Below are 25,836 nucleotides of genomic sequence, written 5' to 3'. Positions count from 1 at the left end.
TAAGATATAAACAACATAAACAAGTTTGAATATTTCAAGACTTTTGTGTCATGGCTGCTAGAAATGTTTCATCTTTTCTCAAACACGCACACGTACAGTGTCACGTACACAATCAATAGAAAAAAAAAACCTTTACGAGAATAAACATGTAATCTCAAGAACATTTTTTTTGTAGCTGTGATTTTGAGAAAACACTACTAACGTTATGCGAATTACATTTATGAAGAAAGGGAGACATTTTCAAAGTAAAACGTATTCAGGACAGTCTAGTCTAATTTTTTTTTAGACCAAAATGTAGTTTAAAAAAAACAAAAAAAAAAAAAAAAAAAAAACCTTACAGTCACAACAATACATATCAATTTTTGGAAAATACAGCCAAATGTACTTTTAACAAAAAAGAACAATATGAGAATACAATTGTATGAAATTTGTATTTTGGGGGGAACTAAGTGGTATAACAAAGCCAGTTTCAGTGCGAAAAAGAAAAAGCGAGCATTTTATAAGGAGTAGCGAACGGTTATCGGAAGAGCAATTAGTTGCTCTAACATGACTTTTTCGCATTCAATTCCGACTTGAATTTGGACTTTATTCTTGATAGTAGTTTTTTTCCCCCTCCAGTGAGACGCCATCACGGCGCCACGGGACGCAGGCACAGAAAGGCGACGTCGGGAAACAATTGGAGCTTGAAAGCGACAAGGCGTATTCGCGATTCGGGCGTCCTCGCTCACCTCGAGAGTGCCGCGCTTGGCCGGGTTGAGCACCAGGAAGCGCTTGAGGAGGTTCTCGCAGTCGGTGGACATGTAGAAGGGGATGCGGTACTTCCCTCGCAGCACGCGCTCGCGAAGCTCCTGCGGAGGTCGGGCGGGTCAGCGCCATTTTCCTCCCGTTCGGCCGCGACGTCTCACCTTGAGGTTCTGGCCGTCGAAGGGCAGCGAGCCGCTGACGAGCGTGTAGAGGATGACGCCCAGACTCCAGACGTCCACCTCGGGCCCGTCGTACTTCTTGCCCTGGAAGAGTTCGGGCGCGGCGTACGGCGGCGAGCCGCAGAAGGTGTCCAGCTTGTTTCCCAGCGTGAACTCGTTGCTGAAGCCGAAGTCGGCGATCTTGATGTTCATGTCGGCGTCCAGCAGCAGGTTCTCCGCCTGGAGACGAAAGGCCACAGCATTAGGGTATATATATTCATCGTTGTGCTTGGACAAGAACACTGCATCCTTCTGAGGGCTGTTCCTAATATTTTTGCCCCTCTTGCTGCTCATAGATGGCCCGGGCAAAATCTTTGAAACAAGATCAAAAAATGACATGGTGTTCAATTCATTTGACATTTTCAATGACGGCCGATGAAACTGAGCACCGTGACCTCTGCCGAGGTGAACAGTATGCGAAAAATACAAAAGTGGCCAAAATGTACTTTTTAAAAAAAAATGTTGTGTCCACTTTTTAGTGCACAACAGCGCCATCTACAGTACCGGAGTGGAAGTTGGATCAACCTTTTTGGGGGGGGTTTGACCTTGGTGGAGGTCTGGATTCAAAGACAATTATGGATGTATACTTTTTTTTTTTTTTTTTAATGTAAAATTTTTTTAAAAGGCAATTACAGATGTCATATGCAAATTAAAAAAAATGCATTGTTAAAAAATTTACCTCTGAAAACTTTACCTACAACGTATTTTGGGAAAGGAAAAAAAAAAAACTCCACATGCTCACGTGTGCCTTTCAGAGCATCTTAAGAAACGGAGGATGAACACGACAACAGAATGTACAACGAATACAGTCAAAATGTACATTTTGATATTGTAGTCAAAACGGGCCAGGATATGGCCACGGAACTTAAATAGTGGCGGTGACGTCTTCTTCTTATGAAAGTCAGACAGTGATGTCTAGTTTTTATGAAAGTCCCGCACCCAAACTAAAGGTCAAAGCGGCAACCGAGTGTGCCGCGCCGCCACATATCCCGACGCCACTGCGCAAACGAGTTCAACGCGCGACTGACTCGCTGATATAATCTGATGGCTGTGATGCTGAGGGCAGAAGAAGAACCAAAAGAGCGGCCAAGTCATCCGCCGCGCGGAGGAGGCGCATCGCGTCCTGGGAGGCCTCGGGAAACCCGGCGTTCGATGTCAACGCGCGGCGAGGCGAGCCGCGCACGTCTCCGGCCTCATGGATCATTCATTGAGGGGGTTGACGCATCAATATTGATACAAAACGACAACAAAAATTTGAGAGCGCGCGTCCTCCACTCTGACATTTTCCGAGCGACGTCAGTCAGACAGCCTCCGAGGCGGAGACGTTTTGCTTATTTGAACTCCGCTGATGAAGATCAGGGCTTGCAGATCATTCCTGGAAAAACTGGTTGCTCAACCTTTGGAGAGATTCTCTGCTGCGTGCGTGCGTGCGTGCGTGCGTGCGTGCGTGCGTGCTCACCTTGAGGTCTCTGTGGACGATGTGCTTCTGGTGGCAGTACTGCACCGCCGACACAATCTGCAACAGGAAGAAAACGAGCCATTTAAAGTAGTGCTGTCATCATTTTTTTTTTCCTGAGTCACATTCAGTTTTTGTTGTGTTTTTTTTAGAGCTGCAAAAGTGAAAGCGTTAACTTTAGAGATTAATTTACATTTTACAAAGCGTTACAAAAAATGAACAGTTAACTGAGTTGTATTTACTACCTGTGGCAGCCAAACGTCCGAGGAGAGTCTCCGGCACAAAGACCGACTTTTACGTCGTTTTACTTTCAAGAGTTGCTCGGCGGCTCATAGGAGAAGTCCAAAATAATTTGCGCACTTTGCAAAGCCAAATTCAAATACCATATTAGCTGTACGTCTTTGGCGTATCGTTCAAGAGTTGTATTTTACAGGAAAAGAATCGTATTCGAGGTTCAAAACAAGCGATTAGAACAGTCTTTGAATCGAAATATACGTTTTTTTCCCCCGCATTAATTCCAAGATTTGACTCAAGTAAATATCTGTTACAAGCTTCGTAGAAAATTGGAGTTGAAAACGCGATTAATCATGATCAATTATGGAAAATTTCGCGATTAATTAGTTTAAAAAAATGTAATCACTTGACAGCACTATTTTTTTTTTTTAAAACAGTTTTTTCAGAGGTGGGTAATATTTGCGCCATTAGTTACTCAAGTAACTCTTAGCATAACTTGTCAGAGTAGTTTTAAGGCAACATAGGGCTATGACAAATGAATCGATTATTCCATTGAGTACTCGGGGAAAGTCCAGTACGATACAATTCACGTTTTAACGAGATAAATCATCATGTTAAAACGTGATAAGAGCAACGTCCGCATTGGGCAAAAGAAAACGAAGCAATTGCTTCTTGTTCAGGCCATTGGCGGAGTCGTTTTTGTGTCTAATAAATAAAGTTACTAGAACATAACGCAGCTTTTCTATAATACAGTAAAAAAAAAAAAAGAAAAAAAAAGAAGATACATATACTCAAATCCTTCCAGTGACCTGAATCAGAAAAACTTTTTGTTTTAGCAAATGCAGAAATCCAATTTATCACATTAAAACGCGGAGGGTATCTCGTTCGTGAAACTGAGCGCGGCAGCAATACGCTTCCATACAACGCGGCAACAAACACATATTTTGTCTTTAAAAGCACGAGTTGGTGCCGTTTACTTGGGTGACGGGCGGCGGCCTCGTTAAGACGTCGCCTGACCTTAACTGGCAACTGGCGTTCGGACAGCGGCGCCCGTGTAGCGCAGAGGGGCAAAAAGCAGAAGACGTGCGGGCGTACCTGTCTAAATTTAGCTCTGGCCTCTTTTTCCTTCATTCTCCCATGTGCTACCAGGTAGTCGAAGACCTCTCCTACAAGGAGGAAGAAGAAGAAGCAGCAGCAGCAGACAGGAAAGAGCGGTGAGGACAAGATGGCAGCAGCTGTTTGCCCCATGTGTGCGCTTCCGGCCCATTTTGCCGCACATGGAGCTGCTCCTAAGGGCACAAGCTGCTGCTGACAAACATCAGCCAACTGACTTCCAAAATACATCCATCACAAATACATTTATTTGTCAAAAAGCCAACTAGAACAACCAGAGGCATTTTTTTTTCTAATGGTGGCAGATGCGTGCTGACTCCCATTTAACACAAGTTTGAAAGTGATTGGTTAATCTGAACTACAGGTGCAACAATTAATTGCCAACTCACGGATTAACACATTCATTTTCACTCTTTTCATCATTGATGAATCATTTCGAGATTGTTTCTGAGCTCAAAATTGCCCAAATTCCTGGAATTTTAGCCTCTCATCAGTAAACATTCTACTATTTCTGCAGTCCTCCAGGAAACCTGACTGAGGATCAAAAAGAAGACACAAATTTGCAAAGAATGATCAACATTTTTTTCCAACAATTTTACAGACCAAACCAGTAAATTGACCATAATTTGTTCCTGCACAAGAAAAGGACATTTACATGTTTTTATCTGATTCATAAAAAGAAATTATACACCGCCAGATTAATCTATTACTAAAATAGTTGTTTGTTACAGCCCTATTACAAACAAAGCCACATACCAAACTACTGGCGGGCGTGCACACTTATGCAACCACATTACCTCTATTTAGTTTTACTTTCCCTTTCGAAAAGATTCCCCTCCGTAATTGAGTTGTACAAGTTACAGGTGATGTTAATAGGGGGAGAAGTTTGGAAATTATTATTCTCATGTATTTATTTTTTTAATCGCAAAAACCTGGCATTCGAACAGAGGTGCGTAGACTTTCTATCTCCACTGTATATACACACACGTCTCCTCACCCTCGACCTGCGAGGGCACTCGTCGACTTCCGAGGGTGCGCGACAAGCAACTCGGGGTGGTACAGACTACCGGTAGTCTGAATGGGGTAAAATCATCTCATTGCAATGCCACAGAGGAGCCGGCGTTCCAAGTCCAAACGGACAGAATGCGCCTATTGACTTGACTTCCGAGTAATGCGATCAGAGCGCGCGCTCGTCTCGGGAGATAATCACATTCCGTCTGCCCGGCGCGACCTTTGCCGCTAATCGATAGCGCGAGTGTGACGCCGCATGGGATGAGGGAAGGAGTCTGAAGATGGGCGCTCGCTAAAAGCTGACAGGATTGCAAAGACTTCCACGGGAATTTGGGAAACAATTTCGAGCTTGCATAGACATACATATACATTTTTTTACATTTCGAAACATAGTAATGAATAGATTCCAATTGGATGATATGATATATATATATATATATATATATATATATATTTTATTTTATTTTTTTTAATAAATGTTATTTGTAAATATGAAACCACATCACACAGAAAAGTGAGATTATACACACGCATCAGGTAAAATCGTTCCATTTCCAAAATGGACAAGTACCGGCCGGCAGACATTACAACTTGCGTCTCAACGATTGAATAAATAAAGAGTAACACATTTTATTTCTGTCCGTCCTTTGCTTTCCTGCATGAAACGTACAGCTAAATTGATTGTCTTACGGCGGCGCTGCCGATAGTGGATGATTGCGGTTGTTACAGGGGGCATCAAGTTTGAAAAATTCAAAAAAGTTCAGCCCCACTTTATGCAAGATTAAGGGGGGAAAAAAAGATCACACTAAGTATTGTGTAATAAAGTAAAGTATAAATCCCGTATGACTGCTTGACCTTCCTTTTGCTGTACGGCTGTACAATAGTACCAAAACAAAAACAAAATAAACACTGAAAGCTTGTGCATAAAATTGAATAAAGACAAAAACAAAGGACATTATACACGTCACGGTATAATTACTCTTAGATAGTTTCAGTCCGTTTTCATTCTTTTAAAAAGTAGACTCGTTTTGATTTTACTAACGAAAATGTTTTCCAATTTTACTTGTTGTTATTTTGCTCTTTTTCATCAACTATAGCTTAAAACCTTTGGTAAATGTATTCGAGTGATCTTCAAAGCCCTTTTCCGAAGTGTTTAGACCCGACACTCCAATGGTTTTTTTTTTTTGTTTTTTTTTTGTGTGAGCGTCTTCAACCGACCAACAAGGGCAACCTTTGATGAAAAGTGTTTTGATCTTTGTGAACCAGGTCGGAGCCAAAAAGGGTTTTGGAGGAGGCGTGCGCTCACCTCCGCTGGCGTACTCCATGACCAGGTAGAGTGTCCTCTCCGTCTCGATCACCTCAAACAGCTTGACTGCCAGGACGCACAACAACACGCAAAACACGTCAAGGGCGGATAGTTTAAGTGTGTGCGAGAGCGCGTGCATGCGTGAGCGCGCGCGGATATGAACGAGTGCGAGACGAGCTAAAAATAGACTGAGGGTGGGATGGAAGACGAGCAAGCAGAGAGAGAGAGAGAGAGAGAGAGAGAGAGAGAGAGAGAGAGAGAAAAAAAAATGTTTGGAGTGTTTACTATTCGGGCCCGAATGATTAATCTGCCGATATAGGCTCTTTCAAAAACAGCTATTTTGCCGATAGCTTTTATTTTTAACACATTATAACATAACATAACGATGTTTATACAACTATCCCACCCCATAAAATAAATCAAAAATTTTTTAAATGGCTGATGATTTTCTCTGTTGTAAAATTAAACAAATGCTAAAAGGACAGTCATATAAAAGAGTCCAACGCAATAATATTGCGGTATCATGGTATTGAAATTATAGATCCAAAATGACTTTTTAAAAAATATTTAAATAAATAAAAACAACCCCCGCCATGAAGACTATTCAATTTTTAATTTTATTTGGTAGACAAGCAATGTGTACCATGTTAAGATTAAATAAATAAATGTGCACCTGCTTCTGTTTGATGACTTCTTAGTAAGTCACAGTGTCCCGTCACTGGTGAGCTATTTTTCAAACACACCTGTGGCCTACTCATGTTGTCCTTGTACATGCTGTCACAATTAAAACATTTTTTTTTTTTTTTAAGGACAACGCACAGGGCAAAAAGGCATCCATGTTTGCAGTGTTTTGTCTTGCTCCCTCCTTTCTCAGTGAGTAACTGCTCACCGAGAAGTTGGAAAAATAAATTGGAGCCAATTTACTCAGCTCTGCAAGCAGCCAATAATATTGTGCTTAGGTGTCCCCTCCAAAAAAGAAAAAAATCTCATTATCGGGAACAACCAGTATTGGCGCTTAGTGAAACCTTCACTTTTTAAAACCACGGTAAAATGTCCAATCGATAATCGGCCCATGTGTGTTCATTATATACAGTTTTTTATTTATTTATTTAATTAATCGGTCGGTTAATCAGTTATTGTAATTTTATTCTACTAAATGTCAGCATCATCCTAAAAAAAAAAAAATTACTTTTTTTTTTTTTTTTTAAATCCATATTCGTCAGGTTTTATTTACTCGAATTATCATCCCGCTGATTATAATGGCAGAGCACCCTATGGTGTCACTTCGGACCATATTTTCTTTCGTTTCTTTTTTTCTTTTTGAAGTGCAAAAACATGTTTCATTGAAGTGTAGAAAAAAAGGACATACTGTAACTGTACATGCAAATGTAAGAAGTACACTTACCAATGTTGGGATGATTCAAGATCTTCATTATTCGGACTTCTCTGAAGAGCTGAAAAGCAAACAACCAACGTAAGCATAACTACATGATGAAGAAAAACTAATCTAATCAATAAACACAAGTTAATTAAGATGAACATTTGATGAAGCTTAAAAATGCACATTTAAATGCACATGGGAGAGTAAAACTACAAAAAAAAAAAAAAAAGTATTTTTTTTTTTGGCCTCTATATGATGGTGGGTGGGTGTGGAATTTATCCCCCCCATGACAAAGTAACATGAGTGTACATCTGATCTCTGACGCAAATGTGTTTTCAGGATTAGCATGACTCTAGTTGCTGATTTTAATCCCGCTTGTGTGCGCGCGGGGGAAAGGAGGAAAGCCCGGGACAAGGGTGTCAAATTTTGCCCAGGGGTTCGGAAGCCACATCTGAAAAGCCAGGTGATAAGACAACCACTCTGCACCCGACAGGACATCCTCCAATTGTTTACCGCACAAAACAGGGAAGCCATCAGCAATCTCGCCTAAAGGCTGGACGATTATGGAAAAAAAAGAATAATCACGATTATTTGTGATTGAGATTGAAATCACGATTATTGAATGACCTCCAAACTTTGGATTTATTCAACTATTACTAACAACTATTTGAATTTGTAAACACAATGGGTCGTTCTGCACATTCATCGTTTTTCTTCGATTATAAAAACGTTACGATCGACAGAAGCCAAAATTGAAATCACAATGAAAATATCGATTCATAGACCAGCTCTAATGGTGCACTACCCATCCTAGCCGTCTTTTTTGACTGCTTTTTCTCGCGGTGCCGTGGCCTAACAGAAAGGGATCAGATGGCAAATAAGTGCGGTGAAGGCGTGCCGCCATTTTCAGGATTTCAAGTGACACGCATGGCCACCACGTACTTCCGCACCTGGCGTCTTTTTTGATCATTTGTGACATACGGGGTCATTGTGACTCATCTTGCTCTGCCGGGTCATGTTTGCTGGCGCATCCGGAACGCAGCAGATGTGAACAAAAGGTCCAATCCGCGGGATTAGCGCACGGCTTCAATCCGTGGTGACGCTGGTCTCTCCGGGGCTTTGTGAACCCTTCGTCGGCACAATGAGCCACGATGGGTTGGGGGGAGATAACTTGTGCGTATTTATAGCTTTGCATGAGAGTAATTTCACCTTTTTAAGTCTTTCAAGACGCCGCCGATTTCTTAAAATAAACACGGAAGGAAAAATCAAGCGTCCTAACGTTTTCATGTGCATGTGCAAGCTCCGCCGTCATGACTCTGTGCTTTTTTTTTTGGGAGCCTCTGCAACACAAATGGTTACAAATCAATGGCACTTTGGAAAAACCGATGGAAAACCACCGCCGGGCCGGCCGAGGGGGAAGGGGAGGCCACCAGAGGGGGCGGGGCCGCAGCATGGTCACTGTCACCAGCAGCGCAAACTTTTTTTTTTTTTTAAACAGGCCAACGGAGATGCAAGCTAAGATATGTTCGATAGCATCCAACCGTCCCGGCAAACAAAAACACTTGAGAGACAAAAGCCTCATGATATCGTCACCAGTTTGCCTGACATCAAAAAATTAAACAAAAGCAACCATAAATACAAACACAAGATGAGCCTAAACTCAACAAGACAAACAATGTGACCATAAACTTATGAAGACCAGCACAATGTGACTGTAATTGAATGACGACAAGTAAAACCATACAGAACGATAGTTTGTTTTCCAAAAGTGCTTTTGCTCTGGCACCACCCACACTGTGACCGTAAATACATGACTACAAATGCAAAGTGACCATAAATGCAAAAGGACAAACACAAAGTGACCATACATCCATTTGGACAATCAAAACATGATATCAAACACACAAAGACCAATACAAAGTGACCGTAAATACATGCAGACAAATGCAAAGTGACCATGAAAACAAGTACAGTGACCATAAACACATGAAGACAAACAGAGTGACCATAAACACAATTTCACCACACATCTATAAAGACAACCCTAAAGTGACCATAAACACATGAATACAAAATATTAAGGATGGGCGAGTACCGATACCAGAAGGCCGATACAGACCTGATTCGAATACTTAAAAAAGGGAAAATCAACCGAAACATTTTTTTTTTTTTCAAGAATATGTTCCCAGCAGGCCCACTAGTTGAAAAACGGCATTCTAATCAAGATTGCGTTCGTGGAATAAGAGTTAATCCACGCGTTTTTAGCCATCTCTAGGGGCGGCCATTTTGTCTTCTCTCGACTGAAAATGACGCCACAACTGCTCAGGGCTCTTTTGTAATGACCAATGATGGCTGACCTGTTTTCTGAAGCTGAGCCATGATTGGTCGTTACCTGAGCCATGAATAGTTGTGATGCCATTTTCAGTCGACAAAAGTGACAAAATGGCCGCACCCGGAGAAGGCTAAAAACGAGTGGATTAACTCTTATTCCACAAACGCAATCTTCATTAGAATGCCTTGTTTCAACTAGTGGGCTTGCATAGAACATATTCTTGGAAAAAAAAATGTTTGGGTTGACTTCCCATTTAAGGCAAAAAATAAATAAAAATCTGACGCGGAGTAAATCCCCCTCGCCCGTAGTTGGCAGTAATCTAAAATACCGGCGGTATCGGGAAATAATCAATCGAGTGAATACGCGTAGCGATATAAAAGCCCCCCCCCCCCACAAGATGGATGCCAATGAGTGGAGGCGTGGCTAGAAAGAAAAGCCCCTCCCTCTTTCTGTCATCTCCTCACCTTCTGAAGACTGTTGGGGTTCAGCTGCGTCTTGTCGATGATTTTAATGGCCACCTGTGCCGCAGACAACAACAACAAAGGGGAAAAAATGATGTCGCGCGTGAGAACAAAAAACAAAACAAAAGGCCACGCGCGACAACCTCAGGCGGAACAAGTTGCGGTTGCCGCGGTGACGATTTCATGACAATCGTCAGTAGGCAGTCGGGCAGATGACTTGGAGACATTTTCATCTGATTTATATTAGAAGTTTGGTGCTCAGGGTGGATTTTTTTTTTTTTTTAAACAAAAAATGAGCTAGCGCAGTCATACGTACAGTTGAAAAAAAATAGTTGTAATATGATTTTTGTTCATGCCAATATTTATTCAGTTACATTATTATTTCACTAACACAGTTGACCCCTGTAAACTTGTAAATTAGACACTCACAGATTTGCATATTTGCATTTTTCTTAATCAGCGTCTTTTGAAGAACTGAATAGTTAGAAATGACTTCAGCATTTATGCTATGAGGCTAACGTTACTTTTGTTGTTTTTTCGGAGGCTAAAGAAGGACGTGGCGACGTTGGCGCTTACCTCTCTGCCGGTGAGGATGTGGCGAGCCAACTTGACCTTGGCGAAGTTGCCCTTGCCGATGGTCTTGAGCAGGCGGTAGTTGCCCACGTGCGGCTGCTGCGGCTCCTCGGAGCTGCGCGAGCGCACGCCCGAGCGAGACGAGCGCGAGCTGCTGACTTCCTGTCGGCCGTTGCCGTGAGAGGACGTGTGCTGCGGGGAGGGAGCGAACACGTCATTCCCCAAAAAAAACAAAAAAAACAAAAAAAAACCCACATGATTTTCATTTCTATTATTTCTGTGGAACTTGGTGCAAGTTAACGGTGGAAAGAATATAATATACCATTTAGGAACTCCACAGAAAATGTTATTTCAAGTGAAGAAAACCTTGGTCATGGTCAATGAAGGGTTAAGTTTAGTGGAATTTTCCTGGAATACATCATAACTATCAATGACAACGCATGGTAAAATCTGCCAAACCCCAAAAACAAAAAATGGAAATATCTCAAAAACCTGATTTTTCATTTATTTATTTATTTTTGCATCAGCGTCAAAAATACATTACGGGACACATAAAGGCATCTCTGATGAAAAATTTGCTGTTGACCAATGTCGTTTGTAGTTGTCATTAAACAATTATTTTGTCAATCTGTATACCATTTATTTACATTCTGGCACGGGTGACTCGAAATATAGTCACAAAACTTGGAAGTAAAAACACAAAAAACAAGTAACAAGTAGCAAACAAGTAGCAAAATGTAATCTTGCGCAATTGTGATGTGCACTTTTCAATTCTGGCAACTATGGAACAATTTGAAGAAAAGGTTGAATTTTATTTTGAAGGGCAACTCGCCCGGCTCCATGACGGCAACCGTTTGACCCCAAAATTGTCAATTTCACTCCAAGTGTGCATTTAGGTGAAAAGTGAGTGAACCTACTCGAACAAAAGTAGCAGAGACAAACGGCGCACGCAACACAAGTGAGCTTGTGTGAGAAATGAAGCGTTTGGATGTCGACCTGATTAGTGTGCTTGCGTGTCTGAGCGGTCATGTGAACTTGGTTTCTGGCTGTGCTTCTCACCACACATTGATTTTTTTTTTTTTTTTGTACTGCTGTCCTTTTCAAAAGCAACCAGGGTTGACGGGGTAAAAACCGGATCGAGGTCAGTCAGCATCAGACACGAGGCGCGTCCAGAACCCGTTTCCTCACCGTGCTGGCTGAAAACGATTACTCCAAAACTACCGTGAAGGGGCTTTGCACTGCAGGAAGTTTACCCCACAACACGGAACTTTTGGCGGACCATGAGAGGCCTGGAGCCTGCAGCGCTTAATTAACATGGTCGTTCCAGAGACGACAAGGATCAAGAACAAAAGGTGCAAATGTGTCAACCAATCAGATCAATCCAAAGAAGTACAACCCCCTTACATGGTCCCCTTTTGCCTGTGATAAATGACTCCAGAACTACATCTAGATAATAGTTCCTCAGTCCAAACACATAGTTTGTCTGGAGGTCCTAGTTCCAGGGTAAAAAGATTCATGACCCCAGTTTCAGATGCAGACCCCGTTCCAAAGGTTCCTCAAGCTTTTGACAGTCCCTGAGAGCAGGTTCTTCTTTTAACTCTGATATTTCCTCAAAAATACATTTATAGTCTTGGCACTGCTGGAACTTAAGCCCTGAACTAGTAACTTTGTGGGTGGCCTCAGGCAACGTGTCCCAACATGTAGTTTCTATGATTTTTCTTTTCGGGCCAAAAGAAGTACTAAGCCTCTTAACATAGTCGTCCTTTTGGCCCCGGAACGCAATTCAGACAACAGTTCCTTGCTGCCTAGCAGTAATCCAAAAGTTGCAAGTTCCAGGGTTGAAGGAACCGAAAGAAAGATTTGAGCCCACAGTTGCAGTCAAAACGTCACAAAGTCAATTGGAGCCCAGCGCCCAAACGAGGGGCAACCAGGTCGTCACCTACTCAACCGCAGATATTTCTAGGCTTAAATATGACAACGTCACGTTGTTCGCTCATGGCGGGAAACTTCAGAGAATGTCGGATTCGAGCCCCCCATCCACCCACAAAAAAAAAAAAAAAAACCCTACAAACATCATTTTAGGCGACATTTCCACCTGACCGGAGTATATATTTATTTTTTTTTTACTCACGAGGCTGCACTGCCTCCTGTTCGCCTGCGAGCCAGTCATGTCGCCGCAGGAAAACGGCCGCCTGACGATGACCTGACGTCCGCGACCGCCGCCGACTCCCTCAACGCCGCTCGCAACTTCTCCACTGATAACAAGCGGAGGCCAGGGCAGGAAGGAGGGAGGTAGGGAGGAAGGAAACTAACTGGTGGGGTGGGGGTCGGGGGGCAGCGTCTGTGTGCAGCAAACCAGTGACAGGCTGCCTACTGCGGCGGGAAGATGCCCTTTCAGAACAAAAGCGTGACTTTGACTGACAGTCATCCCGGCCAAATTATTTTTCCAGGGGAGTCGGTCTTTTTCTTTTTGGATGAAAATCATCCCTCGCTGGCCTCATTTTATACCTCTAATGTATTTTCTAATTATTATATTTGAACGTATCACAGCGTGAATAGAAACAGGATTGGATTGGAACCTTCCTGTATCAGGAACTCCACGTTGCAAACTTCCTTCAACTTCAAACGGAAGTGCATCTAATTTCATTTTAACTCATTCAATCCCAAAGACATTTTGATGTCTTTTCACAGTCCAGCCATTGAATCCCAGGAATTTATTTCAAGCGTTAGGATAAGAGAGGGTCTGAAAATTGAGCTCATTTATGGCTGGTTTTAGATCTCGGAGCGGGTACCGCTCAGGTGAAAACGGGGAGAGTTCTTGCGAACAAAGCACGTCTGATCTTCCAAGACGCGACACAGGTGAGTGACATTTGAGCGCCTGTTGGCCTCATCAAGTGTTTGTTGTTGGCTGCGTCTCGCGACTGTGACGACACACCGCACTGTCACTCTACCAGCACGTGGAAAGACGACAAGGCTGCCCAATGCGGATTTAATATCTTAGGCTATCCCCTGCTAATTTCTTCTTTTTTTTTTTTTTTTTTTACTTCTTGATTACAAACCTGTTTTGAGGTTAGCTGCTATTAGAGTGGCAACAATTTAATTGATTAATAGACAAGTTATTGATTGCCAAATTAATTGCATACCATTTCGATATCCGAAGAAACGTCGGAAGACCTTGTTAAATTCCAAATCCTTCACATGTGCTTTGTGCACTTGGAGAAGGCATTCGACCGTGTCATTCGTGGAGTGCCCTCTCCAGGTTGGGGATGAGATTCTGCCCCAAGTGGAGGAGTTCAAGTATCTTGGGGTCTGTCGTGGTGAAGAAGGAGCTGAGCCGAAAGGCAAAGCTCTCCATTTACTGGTCAATCTACGGTCCTAGCCTCACCTACGGTCAGAGCTGTGGGTCGTGAAAGAACAAAATCCTGGATACAGGCGGCCGAAATGGGGTTCCTCCGCAGGGTGTCCGGGCTCTCCCTTAGAAATGGGGTGAGAAGCTCGGTCATCCGGGAGGGACTCTGAGTCGAGCTGCTGCTCCTCCACGTTGCCCATTTTCTGACATATAACCGACCAAACCAGTAACGGAATCGTGATCAATATATGTATATAAATATGTTTTCTGCACCTCCAGTTTGAAATAGTCTGGGTTTTTTTTTAAGGAAAGGGATGGAAATTAAAAAGGAAAATTGAACTCTGTGATTTTTTTTTTTTTTTAATGAACCGAATAACCGATATTAAAATCATCAGTAGTTGCAGCTCCAATGCATGTCTAAAAGGTTTATATAAAGTTGATAAAAAGCGACAAATTCTGTTATATTCTTAATGAGCCACACCTGACTTAAACATGTGACCCTGCGGTCCAGAAAATAGACTGCTTCATTTACTTGTTGATATATTACATATTTGAGTTACCAGTTGTGTGTATTTTTTTTTAATATCATTTGAAAACAAACACTGTAAAAAGAAGAGTACAGTATACTTGTAATCAAAACCCAGCGCTTTATTCTGACAAGCGACGTCGGAAGTGCGTGCGATTACGTCGCGCTTGTTTTTAACAGTGAGTCAGGCTGGGTGCTTTCGGTTGGTCACGAGAAGGTGGGACTCAGACGTTCGTCTTCCGAATCTGAGTGGCCGAGGCCCCTGATTGACAGCCCGCTTAGCCAATCGCAAGCCGGAACACAATCTCCCTGCCTTGTGCCAAGCCAACAGGCAAAGTAGTGTCCTGTAGTTGTGTTCAGCTGAGGCCTAAAGTGCTCTCAGCGCGTCTCAAATAAGCAACGAGCGCACCAAAACTTGACACCGGCAACACCACCAGTACAACTGTGACAACAACAACAAAAAACACGCGAAGCGAGTTCACACCAAACAGGGGTTGAGGGGCACTTAGGGGAGGCCGAAGGGGACGCTGATTTGTTTACGAAGTGTCCGTTAAACGCAGCAAATTGTGTGCAAAGAGCTCCTCACATCACAAACGGCTACTCACACTCTCACTGGCCTTCTCGTTGACGGTGGGCAAAGGGCTTTTGGCGGACATGATGAGGTTTCAGGCGACGGCAAGTAGCCCGCTATCCGGTGACACCTCGTTGGATCCCGCGGCGGCGGAAGGGGGGCACAGTCGCATGGATCTCCGACCGGGTGGGGAAGCAACACTTCGGAGTGGCTAACAAGGAGCAAATGATGTAAATGCTAGCCGTGCCTGTCGTCCAGGGGCCCGTCGGGGCGAAGCGAACTCGGCCAACGTTGACGGAGGCGCTGCTCGGCCACCACTTCCCAAAAAAAAAAAAAAAAAAAAACCGCCCCGGTTTTTTTTTTCGCTCTCAAGTCCGCCTAGCAGAGACGAGCCATAGCCTCCAATGTCAGGCGGCAGCGGCGGTGTGTGGTCGGGCTGGCGGGATTCAAACGAGTTTGCCGGTGTAAATCCTCGGCGTCGGCTCGGTTCGGTCCATCGCGGGCGGCCCAAAGTAGACGAGCAGCTCGGTGGGACGATTTAGGTGCGACCAAAATGGCTACAAGGGCTCGGCGGCTGGGCTGGATTACGAGGCGTTCAAGGACCTCTCCCGGGCTCCGACAAAGCAGCTTTCGTAAACACCGGAACTGACCGGCACTACTCGACACAATGTGCAATAATAATTATTTACACCCAAAAACTTTATTTGACTCTCCATCTAAATTATTTTTGATGTAGAAAACAGCTATTTTCGTTTTCAAAGCAGAGTTCTAAAATATGTATATATGTATATATATATATATATATATGTATGTATGTATGTATGTATGTATATATATATATATATATATATATATATATATATATATATATATATGTATGTATACATATATATGTATACATATGTATATATAGAGAGAGAGAGAGAGAGAGAGAGAGAGCGAGAGAGAGAGAGAGAGAGAGAGAGAGAGAGAGAGAGAGAGAGAATAAAACACTGCTACATTCAAGCAACACTCACTAATGTTAACAGTATGATAGTACTGTGACGTGCGGTCAGACGGGGCAGAGCCTCACCTGCACATTAAGAGTGTAAAAAAAAAATATCAATAAATAGAATAGTATAGTGGAGATCCTTACTATTTGCAGGGGAATGGGGCCTAGCCAATAATCGACAGCCATTGTAACTGAATTAAAAAAAAGACCCATTAATTACACGGGTCAATAAAATTTTTAACCAGAGATGCAAGTAAACTTTTTTTTTGTTCTGCTTCCGAATGTTCTTGTTTTTTCACTAGCACATCACGTTTTCATAATCATATAAGTGGTCATATATTTAATAACATTTATTAAGAGACAGGTTGGGCAACAGGTTTTCTTCTGAAACGTCACAGCTATAAATTACAATGAGTGGTAAAACCCATATTGTGCAAGCTTATGTAGGTCAAATTTAAGTCATTCACAGCCAGCAATTTTCATACCCCCCTTCACCCTACCATGTGAAAAAAAAATTAAAAATATATATATTCACATACTACCTGGGATTGAATGTCTAGATTCTGTGAAGACATTGGCAGTGAATGAGTTAAAAAAAAAAAAATGAAAATCTCTCAAAAACCTGATTAAAATTTGCTGCATAGGCGGGGATGTAGTTGATTCTTTTCAATTTTACTTCTCTGTGTGCTTTAGTCAATTTGAATCCAATAATAGCCACAATTGCATATTTCCTCTTCAAATACTTATTGTACAAGACAAGGTTACAAGTGTGTGCAGCCAGCCTCACCGGAAATTACACAAATGCCTCACAAAAGCAGACATAGCAGAGCAACAGCACCATCTATTGGTAAAACTACAAAGGAGGCTTTTTGTAAGTGCCTGCTTTACATCTCGATGCAATTTGACTTACGAATTTTGTTACAAACTTATTAAACTGCAAAGCGTGAGGTGAAGCAGACAGGATTGTGCCCCAACACCAAAGGAGCATACGAGTGCACGCATGTTCATGCTGTACAAGATAGGTAGCTCACTTCATTATCTTACTGTACAGTGGCAACATCTACAGCAAGACAAAATTATAATTTGACATTTTTAAACTTTTCAGTGAATGTGTTGTCCAGTATACTCATGGCATAAAATGTCATTATATTTCCCGGTGCGCATTTTCCTTCTGGGCTACTCAGAAGCAATCAGAGTGAACGCAGTAGTTGTGGATAGCAAAACATTCATTTTCTTTATTGAGTGGAAAAATACAAGGGACCAAAAAAAGTGCACTGCAATGACCCCCCCCCCCCTCCCCCCCAAAAAAACCAGGCATGATTAAAAGCCCCCCTCCCCAAAATGAGCGCCGCAGCAACTCGTGTCATGTTTCAAGGCTCGGATGCACGTCGACGTGACAGAAGAGAGGATGTGCAGCCAGTTAGCTTAGCACGCTAGGTTACGTGAACATGCCTCAAAGCAAGGGGTGGACGGGGAGGAGTCAGGTGGTTACAGGGTGGCAAGGGTTAATGGTTCAGCCGTTTCAAAATCGTGAGTCAAAGCCGCACAAAAAACAAAAACAAAAAAAAGAAAGCATCATTTTCATCAATATTATCCAAGCTTCTCAGATAGCGTCGATATCGATGTCTTCCTCTTCCTTCTCCGGTTTTTCCACTTTCACCGTCTCCACTTTGAGCTCGCGGGCCGAAGAGGAATAAACCACCTGGTGGGCACAGATAGTGAGGTTAATGTTACAACAAGAAAAATAAAGAGGCACCTTTCAGCTGTGTGAAACACTTAACAGCCAACAGGCTTATTTAAGACTTCAACTACTTGGAACAAATTTAGCACTTTATGACATGACCACTAGGAGTCGCCACAATATTCATGATAAACATACATTCCTATAATTCCCCCAACCACTTTCATGGAAAGATTTTTCAAATCAAGTGTATTACAAATATTTTCAAAATAGGCATTTATTAAATGATTAAATTTCCCCAAACCAGAATTTGATTAGACACTTTTAATGAAAGAATTTAATAGTGTTTAAATAAAGTATTTGTTGGCCAGGCTCGTTTCAGTTTAAATACTGCAAAATTAAAAAGTGCTTTTTGTTTTTTCCACATTTAAAACCTTAAAAAGGATTTACAGATAAATGAACATCCTACGTTTGGGAGAATCACACTTAAGACCAAGCATGCACAATGCAAAGGCACTTAACCAACATTTAAGTTTTCAGTGCCAGCCCACTTGGCGCACCATGACGACATTACCTCAACATTCTCATCATCTTCCTCGTCGTCTTCTTCGCTGCCCTCGCTCTCCTCCTCGGCCTCTTTCAGCCACTTGATGAAGGGTGCCGCCTTGGCGTGGATCTCTTTGGCCAGCTCCTTGGAGACGTACTTTTTAGAAACCTGCAGGCAGCCAAACAGCACGTCAGCGATGCAGACCAAAACATGCGAAGGGCCTTGGCTGGTTCATAAAATGCAACGGCAACAAATGCAAACACACTGTGTTTTTATGTCATTTTACGAGCAGCACCAACACATAAGGCTAACAACAACACTTTCAAATGGTAACTATGCTAACGCTAACAATCAGCAGACACCAAAGAACAAATAAAGTGCATGACCGATATGAGCAAATAATTAAAAAAAAAAAAAAAAATTTTGCTAACTTTTGGGTTTAATATTTGCGTTACGAGACAGACAATTACCGTAGCGTCTTGCCGTGTGTCAAGAGTCTGTCGTAGCCGCTGAGAATCGGGTGACTTTTCAAAATAAAATACTTTTCAGCCTTGGATAAGAAATACACCCGAAGTTTATTTTTTCATCTGCGCGATCCGGTGGTTGGGGACCACAGACGTACACTTATGGCCTCAATTGAAAGAAATTCAATAAATGCTTTTTTTTTCAAGTTTTTGTACTTCAAAGTTCCTCACTGTTTTAAAGGGAAATATTAAACTGTCAAATGTTCTGCCTGTAATTCCACCTTTTTGTTGTTGGAAGCGTTGTTGAAGGGACCCAATAAGAAGTCATTTTATTTTATTTATCATCTATTAATTAATTGGCCGATTATTCCCAAGTCAGATTTTTGCTTACCAACTGTCAGCCGGGCCCTAATTTCCACTTCTCTTGCTATTGTGGGACTGGGATTTCTATACTGAATTCCAACTTCCATGTTTCTTTATTAAAGGTTAATAAATATTTCCCCTCGCCTTTTTTCTTTTTAATTATTAAAGGAATTAAGTCCAAAAGGCTTATTTTTTTCTCTCCACCAAAACAGTCCTATTTCTAGAGAAGGCATTTTTTTATAGAAGGCTTTTTACTAATATATATTTTTTTAATACAACTCTCTCCTGGTTAAACTATGTCTTTAATATGATGAATTTATGACTCTTGGCATGTGTGTGTGTACCTGCTCCTTCGGTCGTGATTAGAAATAAAACAGAATTTCTGCAAAAATCAAATTTGACTTAAATTGGGGAGGGAAAAAAAAAAGACTTTTTATGCTATCAAAGTGCATCTCTGTTCTTTTTTTTTCTTGAAAAATACGTCAACTCTCCGAAGACAATGTCATGTTGGCATGAGGATTAAAAATAAAAATAAATAAATAAAAGTTGAACCTTCTCGGCCCAGGCGAAGATGACGTCCTCCTCCAGGAGGTCGGCGTCGTACAAGTCTTTGAGGATGATGGGAACTCTCTGCAGCAGCTGGACTTGGTGCAGCTTCACCACGCACTCAAAGCCGCCCAGCAGGTACTTCTGGGCCTTCTTGTTGTTGTGGCAGAACTAGGATGGAAAAAGAAAAGCGTCAGCGACGTAGCAACTCTGGTTCAATTTGAGGCAGGAAAAGTCGGTCAAGTGCGGTTTTGGACGGACGGACGCACGCACCCGCAGGAAGTGTCGCTTGTACTTCTTGAGCTGCTCGCGGATGTTCTCGTCAAAGAGCAGCTCGCTGAGGATGAGCGGGCCCATGGCCTTCACGTCCAGACGCTCGGCCTCGGCCAGGATCTCCTTATCGGCCGCGTCCACCGCGCCGCTCTCCTTCCTTTGCTGCGCATCGATGACAACAATAACTGGCAGCAGATGCCATTTTCAAGTGGCTCCACAAACCGTCCAGACAAGTTTGGAATCAAGTGCTCTGTCTGGGATGTTACTTTGTTGTAGACAACCGACTCATGCCCCCGCAAAAACAATCAAATCAAAAAACTACATTAGGCGTTGGTTGCAGTCGTATAGAAGCCTTTAAAGGACACTGACTTTGACAAAGTTGTAGAAGAGGTTGACTCTCTCCTCCAGAGGTTTCTCCAGGTCCTCGCTGAGCGTCAGGTTCTTGGCGTGGTCGCTGATCTCCTCCATCCGCCTCCTCTGCGCCTCCTTGGTGGTCTCCTCCCCCCAGTCGTCGTCGTCGTCGTCCCCGTCCTGAAAGGCAGGCCAACGTGAGCGGGCCGTCGCGGGGGCCGTCGCCGCCCCGGCGAGGACGTTCCACGCACCACGGCGTCGGGAGCGTCAAAGTTCTCCTGGTTTCCGGCCTCTCCGCTTCCAGAGCCGTTCTCCTTGTCCTTCTTGCGGTTCTTCTTCTCTTTCTCCTTCTTGGCGGTGGTGGAGCCGCTTTCGCTGGCCTCTGGAGTGAGGGAAGCGGCTTTGGGGTTCAGGCGAGTTCAGATGCGACGGTGCCGGATGGCCGTGAAGCCTATCGTCTCACCTGGCGGGTTTTTGAGGATGAAGGTGCAGAGTTTGTGCCTGGTGTCCAGCATGCCGCGGTACCCGCACGCCTTGCAGGACGTGCCGATGGTTTGCTTCTTGGGATTCACGTTCTGCGAGCGAGGGGGGGGGGGGGGGGGCACATGAAACAGAATTTGTTTTTCGAGCGGAGGCCGCATCGGCGCTCGATGCGAGTCGATCATTTACCAGGTCAGTTTCTGGGTTGTCGCACTCGGCGCACAGCACAAACTTTCTGATGAACCCGTCCAGCATGTCCTGCAGCTTGTTGGCCTCGTGCGAGCCGTTGACGATGTAACGGTCGTTTTTGGTATCAAACTGGGTTTGAGCGCCGAGTTCACAGCCAAAAAACTTGGTCGGGTCTGCCCAGGGGACAAATGGGGAAACATTTCAAATCTGGATCGCTTCACATTTTGTAAGGCAGACGAGTCAAATTCAAGTTGTTCAATATACGCCAATTCTTGATTTTCATGTGGAAAAACTCATTTGCCAAACCCTTAATCATATCACCAACACCTAAAGTACAATACTGAAAAGTACCACCCACACACTAAACTACATCCAAAAGTGCATCACAGTACTGTCACAATATTGGAAATGTGTTATTTTGTTATCAGGGGAAAAATGCTCTGACTGGATGGATTTGACGGGCTGAACGGCAAAATGAGACAAAAAAAATGTCCTCAAAAGTAAATCCAGGAAACTACGAGCACTGACAATAGGTTAAAAAAATTACACACTGGACATGTATAAACTCATTGAAATACTTTTGACTGTCCTATACGGATTTTTTCTGTTCGTGGGCCGGCCCGTCCACTCTTATCTCTTTAATATTCCAGGTTGCTTTCCAAAAAAAGCATAAAAGCCACATTTGCACATGACTGTTCTCTTCAACAGAGTCAGTGAACGGCTTGAAAGGATCAAATTCATGCGAGTAAAAATGAGTGGCGACTAAATGTTGTTCTTCCTCAATATTAAAGGCATCGACGGTGCTTTGTGATGCGCTTCAATCGTCTTTGCATGTCGTCAACACATGTTGGCCTTCAATCGGGATGACGCCAATCTGTGGCCATCCTCTCCATTAAATGAAAATAACGGGACGTACATGTTGGAGGCCTGTTCAGCGCCTTTGCAACATCGACCATGTTGACAATGACCGTCTTGATTCCATTCCCTTTTCCTTCCACCTGAAGCAAAACACACGCATACAAAAATGTAACAGTGGCGCACGGGTCCGGGTCGCGGAGGCGGGCGGGCGGGCGCTCGCTCGCTCTCGTCTCGGTACCGACCTTGGCAATCAGACGGGGCATCTTGTAGCGGTAGAACTGGTCCGACACGCTGCGGTTGACATTGACAGACATGTTGGCTGGGCGACGCGGGCGGCGCTACTATCAGTGAGATAAGAGGATCGTGATTGGGGACTTTCCGGGATCTTCTGTCTGGAAAAAAGGGGATGACATAAACGACTGCAAGCGCGCTCGGTCTCTGACATGAAAAACGCCGTGCCGCTGTGGCCGCAAGCTCCCCGCTTGAAGGCTAAGTTTCCACCACACAGGTTCCAACGGCTGCGCAACAGCTCTGAAACACAAACAGCCACAAAAACGCCAGTCAGGGAAACGCTTCCGTTAAACGACTCACTTCAAACCTCCATACAGTGTGACACTGGAAGAATAAAAGAGAAACGTCCAAGTGCAACTTTCCATTCGGCTTTGCGATTTGACGCGAAATCCTTTCAGCTTGTGATCGTTGATCCAAGTTGAAATTAAGACTAAGCACTTACAATGAGCATTTTGCAGCATGGGATCACATCTATATGGACATTATGCAATCCTCCAGGTTTGAAGCTTCGTGTTTTCTCCATTTAAATACTTATGACATCACATTGATAAGTAAAACTAAAACATAAAAAGGCAATTTTATTGGTGTCATTAAATGCACGCAACTGCGCGTTTACCAGGCAGTAAAGTCAATTGGTCCCCTTGCAGGCCTTTAACAAAGCTCTGTGGACAACCGGCTGTGCTTATTTGAGCGCGTTGTCATGTCAGCAGTTGCCACCATTTCATGAGCTCAAAACTACAAAAAGTCAAAACTCAACTGGAGCGTCAACGTAAGCACCTCCAATTATTCCTGTTTGACTGTGTGTGTGTGGGGGGGGGACCATAGTGGCTTAGTGTCGCTGGATGACTTCTGCTCACACGCACAAAAAGAAAAGTGCTGACCAATTAAGTAAATAAGCTCCGGTGCGCGCACACGGCCACAGCCTCTGTGATCCAGCACAGGCCAGATTCGGTGAGAAGGAAAGGATAGGAGCAAAGCAAACAAACAAAAAAAAAGTACGATTACTCAACCCTGCTTAACATTTTACGGCTGTATTTAGCAGACTTTCTTTCTATACTTTGCCTGAGCACAAAAGAGGAGACTGAAGGCATGGTTGAACATAGCCAATTTCATTCAATATCAAATTATTTCTAACCAAATTAAGACTTCAAATTAACCAAATATGACATTTTGAAGTAAAGTTGGGATAACCTTTTCTATAATATTATGTTTGAAGTTGTGCAATAGACGTTTTGGAGCAAAGTGATCTGACTACATGCAAAAGAACACCTACTATACAAATATTTCATGACATGGAATATGGCAAAATATCAGTCAACGACTTCAGTTCATAGAGTTGGTTTGTTGGTGGGACCCTTTTATGCTTGCTTCTTCATGCATTGCCACAACTCGGGTTTTTATGTACAGACATTGAAAGCAGAGCGATAACAGGACCCTCTTTCCAAACACTTAAACTTTAGTTTCCAGAGCGTGATGAGGCAGCTGAGGTTGTCGAACTGTTGTGGAAATTTATCAATTGAAAATTATTTCAAGAGCAGAACCGTTTTACGAAAACTACATGTATAGATCTGCTTTGACCTGGAGATTGCAAATGGGTCATTGAAAACAATGACTCATATGGTTTAACAGTTTGATATATTTATAGTGATTTTCTTAATGTATTTGTGATCGTTTACCGCAAAACAATGAGAACACATTTAGAATCGTTATTCATATCTTATTACCGGCCAGGTCCAGCATACATGAAATCAAATTAGGCTGATTGTGGCCCGTGAACTAAACGCGTTTTACACTGCTACTGCAAAGAGTCTCTTTTCATACATACACGCATGAAGAATTTGCTGACCTTATGTTAACATACACACGGTGATCCGGCACAGGACACGCAGGCAGATTAGGCCAAATGAAAGGAACAAAAGTGTGATTTACCCACAGTGGCTTTGAAAAAATGCTAAATATGTTTGTAAAGGGCCGTCATTGCGCAAGGGCAAAAGTGTGGAGGGGTTAAGGGTTGACAGTGGATTTATTCTACACAAGGCCAGCTCTTGTTAGCAGCTCATCAAAATGAAGTCCTTCACTAATGCTAAATTGGTGACGATTACCAACTTATTTCGGGCGCCTGTCTTCTATTTTCACACGGGCACCATTAAATCCGACGCTGGTCGAGATCCCAGAAGCTATTTCGGGAGGCAGGCAGACAGGTTAGTTAGCTTAGCTCATTAGCCTAGCTTGGCGCATAGTGCGTCATGCAGCCAATGCACACGAGTGAATGGGAGGCGCCATTTTGATTGCGCCCACTAAACAAATAGCGCCCGTAGCCATGTTAATTCCGCTCTCACCATCGTGTCAAGAACGTTCATTAAAAAAAATAAATAAAAACACTCCAAGCATCATTTGCGACTTACCGTTTTCGCAAAATAAAGACATAAACACAACGCTGATCGTCCCAAGAGGCGCAGTGAACGATGTCGATGACTGCCGCTGGTCTTGTATCGATTGCAGCAGGCTTCTCGGGTGCTGTGTGACGAGGAGGATGATGAGGAAGGAGGAGGGGGGCCTCTCTCGCTTTTTTTTTTCTTTTTAATTAAGATGCTCGAGGGGGAAAGACCGACGAAGGGGGAGGAGGGGGGCAAAAGCCTTGACAAGACGCGTGGGCCGCTGTATCCAAAAACGTCCTCTGTGGTGGCGAGACCTTGGAAGACCACGGGAGGGGAGAGGCGTTATTTGCGAATGTGGGAAACCAAAAAAAAAAACTCTGTACTCAAAAAACATCGCGCGTAGTGTTAAAAAGGAGGCCGAAATTCGACGGGCCGGTTCTGATGGGCTGCGGTGTTTTACCGCCAGCTCCAAATGGAGGAATGACTCTTACGCAAGTGTCGCATGTGTTTCAGCGTCACATTTGACCCGATTTTCCACAGTATACCACACGCAATTATCCACGACTGACCCAAAAGATGAACCCCAATGATTACATTGACCTAAATCAAACCATTCACGCGAAATCGACCAACGTATGTCAGGAACTAGCCCGTAACCCGATCGTCAGGAAATAGTCCTAGCCCAGATGCTAACAGGGCGAAGAGCTGTGACGTCGTTCACTAGCTAGGCGCTTCAGACGCAGATTAAATGGCGATAATTTTTTCGTACTAAATTAATGAAAGGGTTTAACCCAACCTGCTTTTGCTCGACGTTATTGGTGGGTCACTCTGCGATCGTATAATTTGTGTCGTGAGGAGTCTGATAAAGTAAAGTACTGAATGAACAAATAGCGGCACCTTACCTCTAGAATGTTCTGGGAACTGGTGCTGCTCGCTCCACACGTCGATTTAACCACCGAGGTCTCAAATTTGCATATGCGGCATATGGTATTACTTCCGGAATTGACGATTTAGTCAAAATAAAGCTCAAGTTAAAACTGCCGACGAACTCGGAAACGTAAGCGGTTCAGATAGTTGATAGATGGATACCATTATTTCTGTAAGCACATTTTTTGGAAGCGGATTGAAATCATTTACATGTGAATAGTC

General features: G+C 43.3%; 2 protein-coding genes across 11 annotated transcripts in view; both read right to left on the bottom strand.

Annotated features, from left to right (window-relative positions):
* The window catches only part of mark3a (MAP/microtubule affinity-regulating kinase 3a), a 29,629-nt gene extending 13,722 nt beyond the window's left edge, over nt 1–15,907 (bottom strand). For 3 of the 8 annotated variants that reach the window (XM_086050402.1, XM_086050405.1, XM_086050404.1), the window contains exons 1-9: nt 15,310–15,907; nt 10,833–11,021; nt 10,260–10,313; nt 7,488–7,536; nt 6,083–6,148; nt 3,748–3,818; nt 2,422–2,478; nt 906–1,142; nt 729–848 (exon numbers count right to left, since the gene is read on the bottom strand). In XM_086050402.1, the coding sequence (XP_085906528.1) occupies nt 729–848; nt 906–1,142; nt 2,422–2,478; nt 3,748–3,818; nt 6,083–6,148; nt 7,488–7,536; nt 10,260–10,313; nt 10,833–11,021; nt 15,310–15,360 (894 nt within the window). In that variant the 5' untranslated portion in view covers nt 15,361–15,907. Of the gene's footprint in view, nt 1–728; nt 849–905; nt 1,143–2,421; nt 2,479–3,747; nt 3,819–6,082; nt 6,149–7,487; nt 7,537–10,259; nt 10,314–10,832; nt 11,022–12,960; nt 13,156–15,309 lie in introns of those variants that run through there. The other 5 variants (XM_086050407.1, XM_086050408.1, XM_086050406.1 and 2 more) reach the window with 4 other exon arrangements.
* A 694-nt stretch (nt 15,908–16,601) lies between these two features.
* On the bottom strand, nt 16,602–25,669 carry eif5 (eukaryotic translation initiation factor 5). 3 transcript variants are annotated; one of them, XM_086049187.1, is made up of 13 exons: nt 25,590–25,669; nt 24,715–25,001; nt 22,462–22,549; nt 22,261–22,359; nt 22,077–22,158; nt 21,161–21,333; nt 20,955–21,066; nt 20,743–20,873; nt 20,510–20,671; nt 20,141–20,302; nt 19,874–20,038; nt 18,522–18,662; nt 16,602–17,968 (listed from the first exon to the last, which is right to left on the bottom strand). In XM_086049187.1, the coding sequence occupies exons 4-13, from the start codon at nt 22,330–22,332 to the stop codon at nt 17,870–17,872; spliced, it is 1,299 nt and encodes a 432-aa protein (XP_085905313.1). In that variant the 5' UTR covers nt 22,333–22,359; nt 22,462–22,549; nt 24,715–25,001; nt 25,590–25,669; the 3' UTR covers nt 16,602–17,869. The 3 variants fall into 3 exon arrangements, with proteins under 3 accessions (XP_085905313.1, XP_085905312.1, XP_085905311.1); XM_086049186.1 differs by lacking the exon at nt 25,590–25,669 and adding an exon at nt 25,484–25,498 and having other exon boundaries at nt 22,261–22,549; XM_086049185.1 differs by lacking the exon at nt 25,590–25,669 and having other exon boundaries at nt 22,261–22,549; nt 24,715–25,149.
* Nucleotides 25,670–25,836: the final 167 nt, after the last annotated feature.

The sequence above is a fragment of the Filicampus tigris genome, chromosome 13 (assembly GCF_054856515.1).
Source record: "Filicampus tigris isolate MCC_2025a chromosome 13, RoL_Ftig_1.0, whole genome shotgun sequence".
NCBI classification, from domain to species: Eukaryota; Metazoa; Chordata; class Actinopteri; order Syngnathiformes; family Syngnathidae; genus Filicampus; species Filicampus tigris.
Note: the sequence above shows the minus strand (reverse complement) of the source record. Positions and strands in the feature narration are given on the sequence as shown.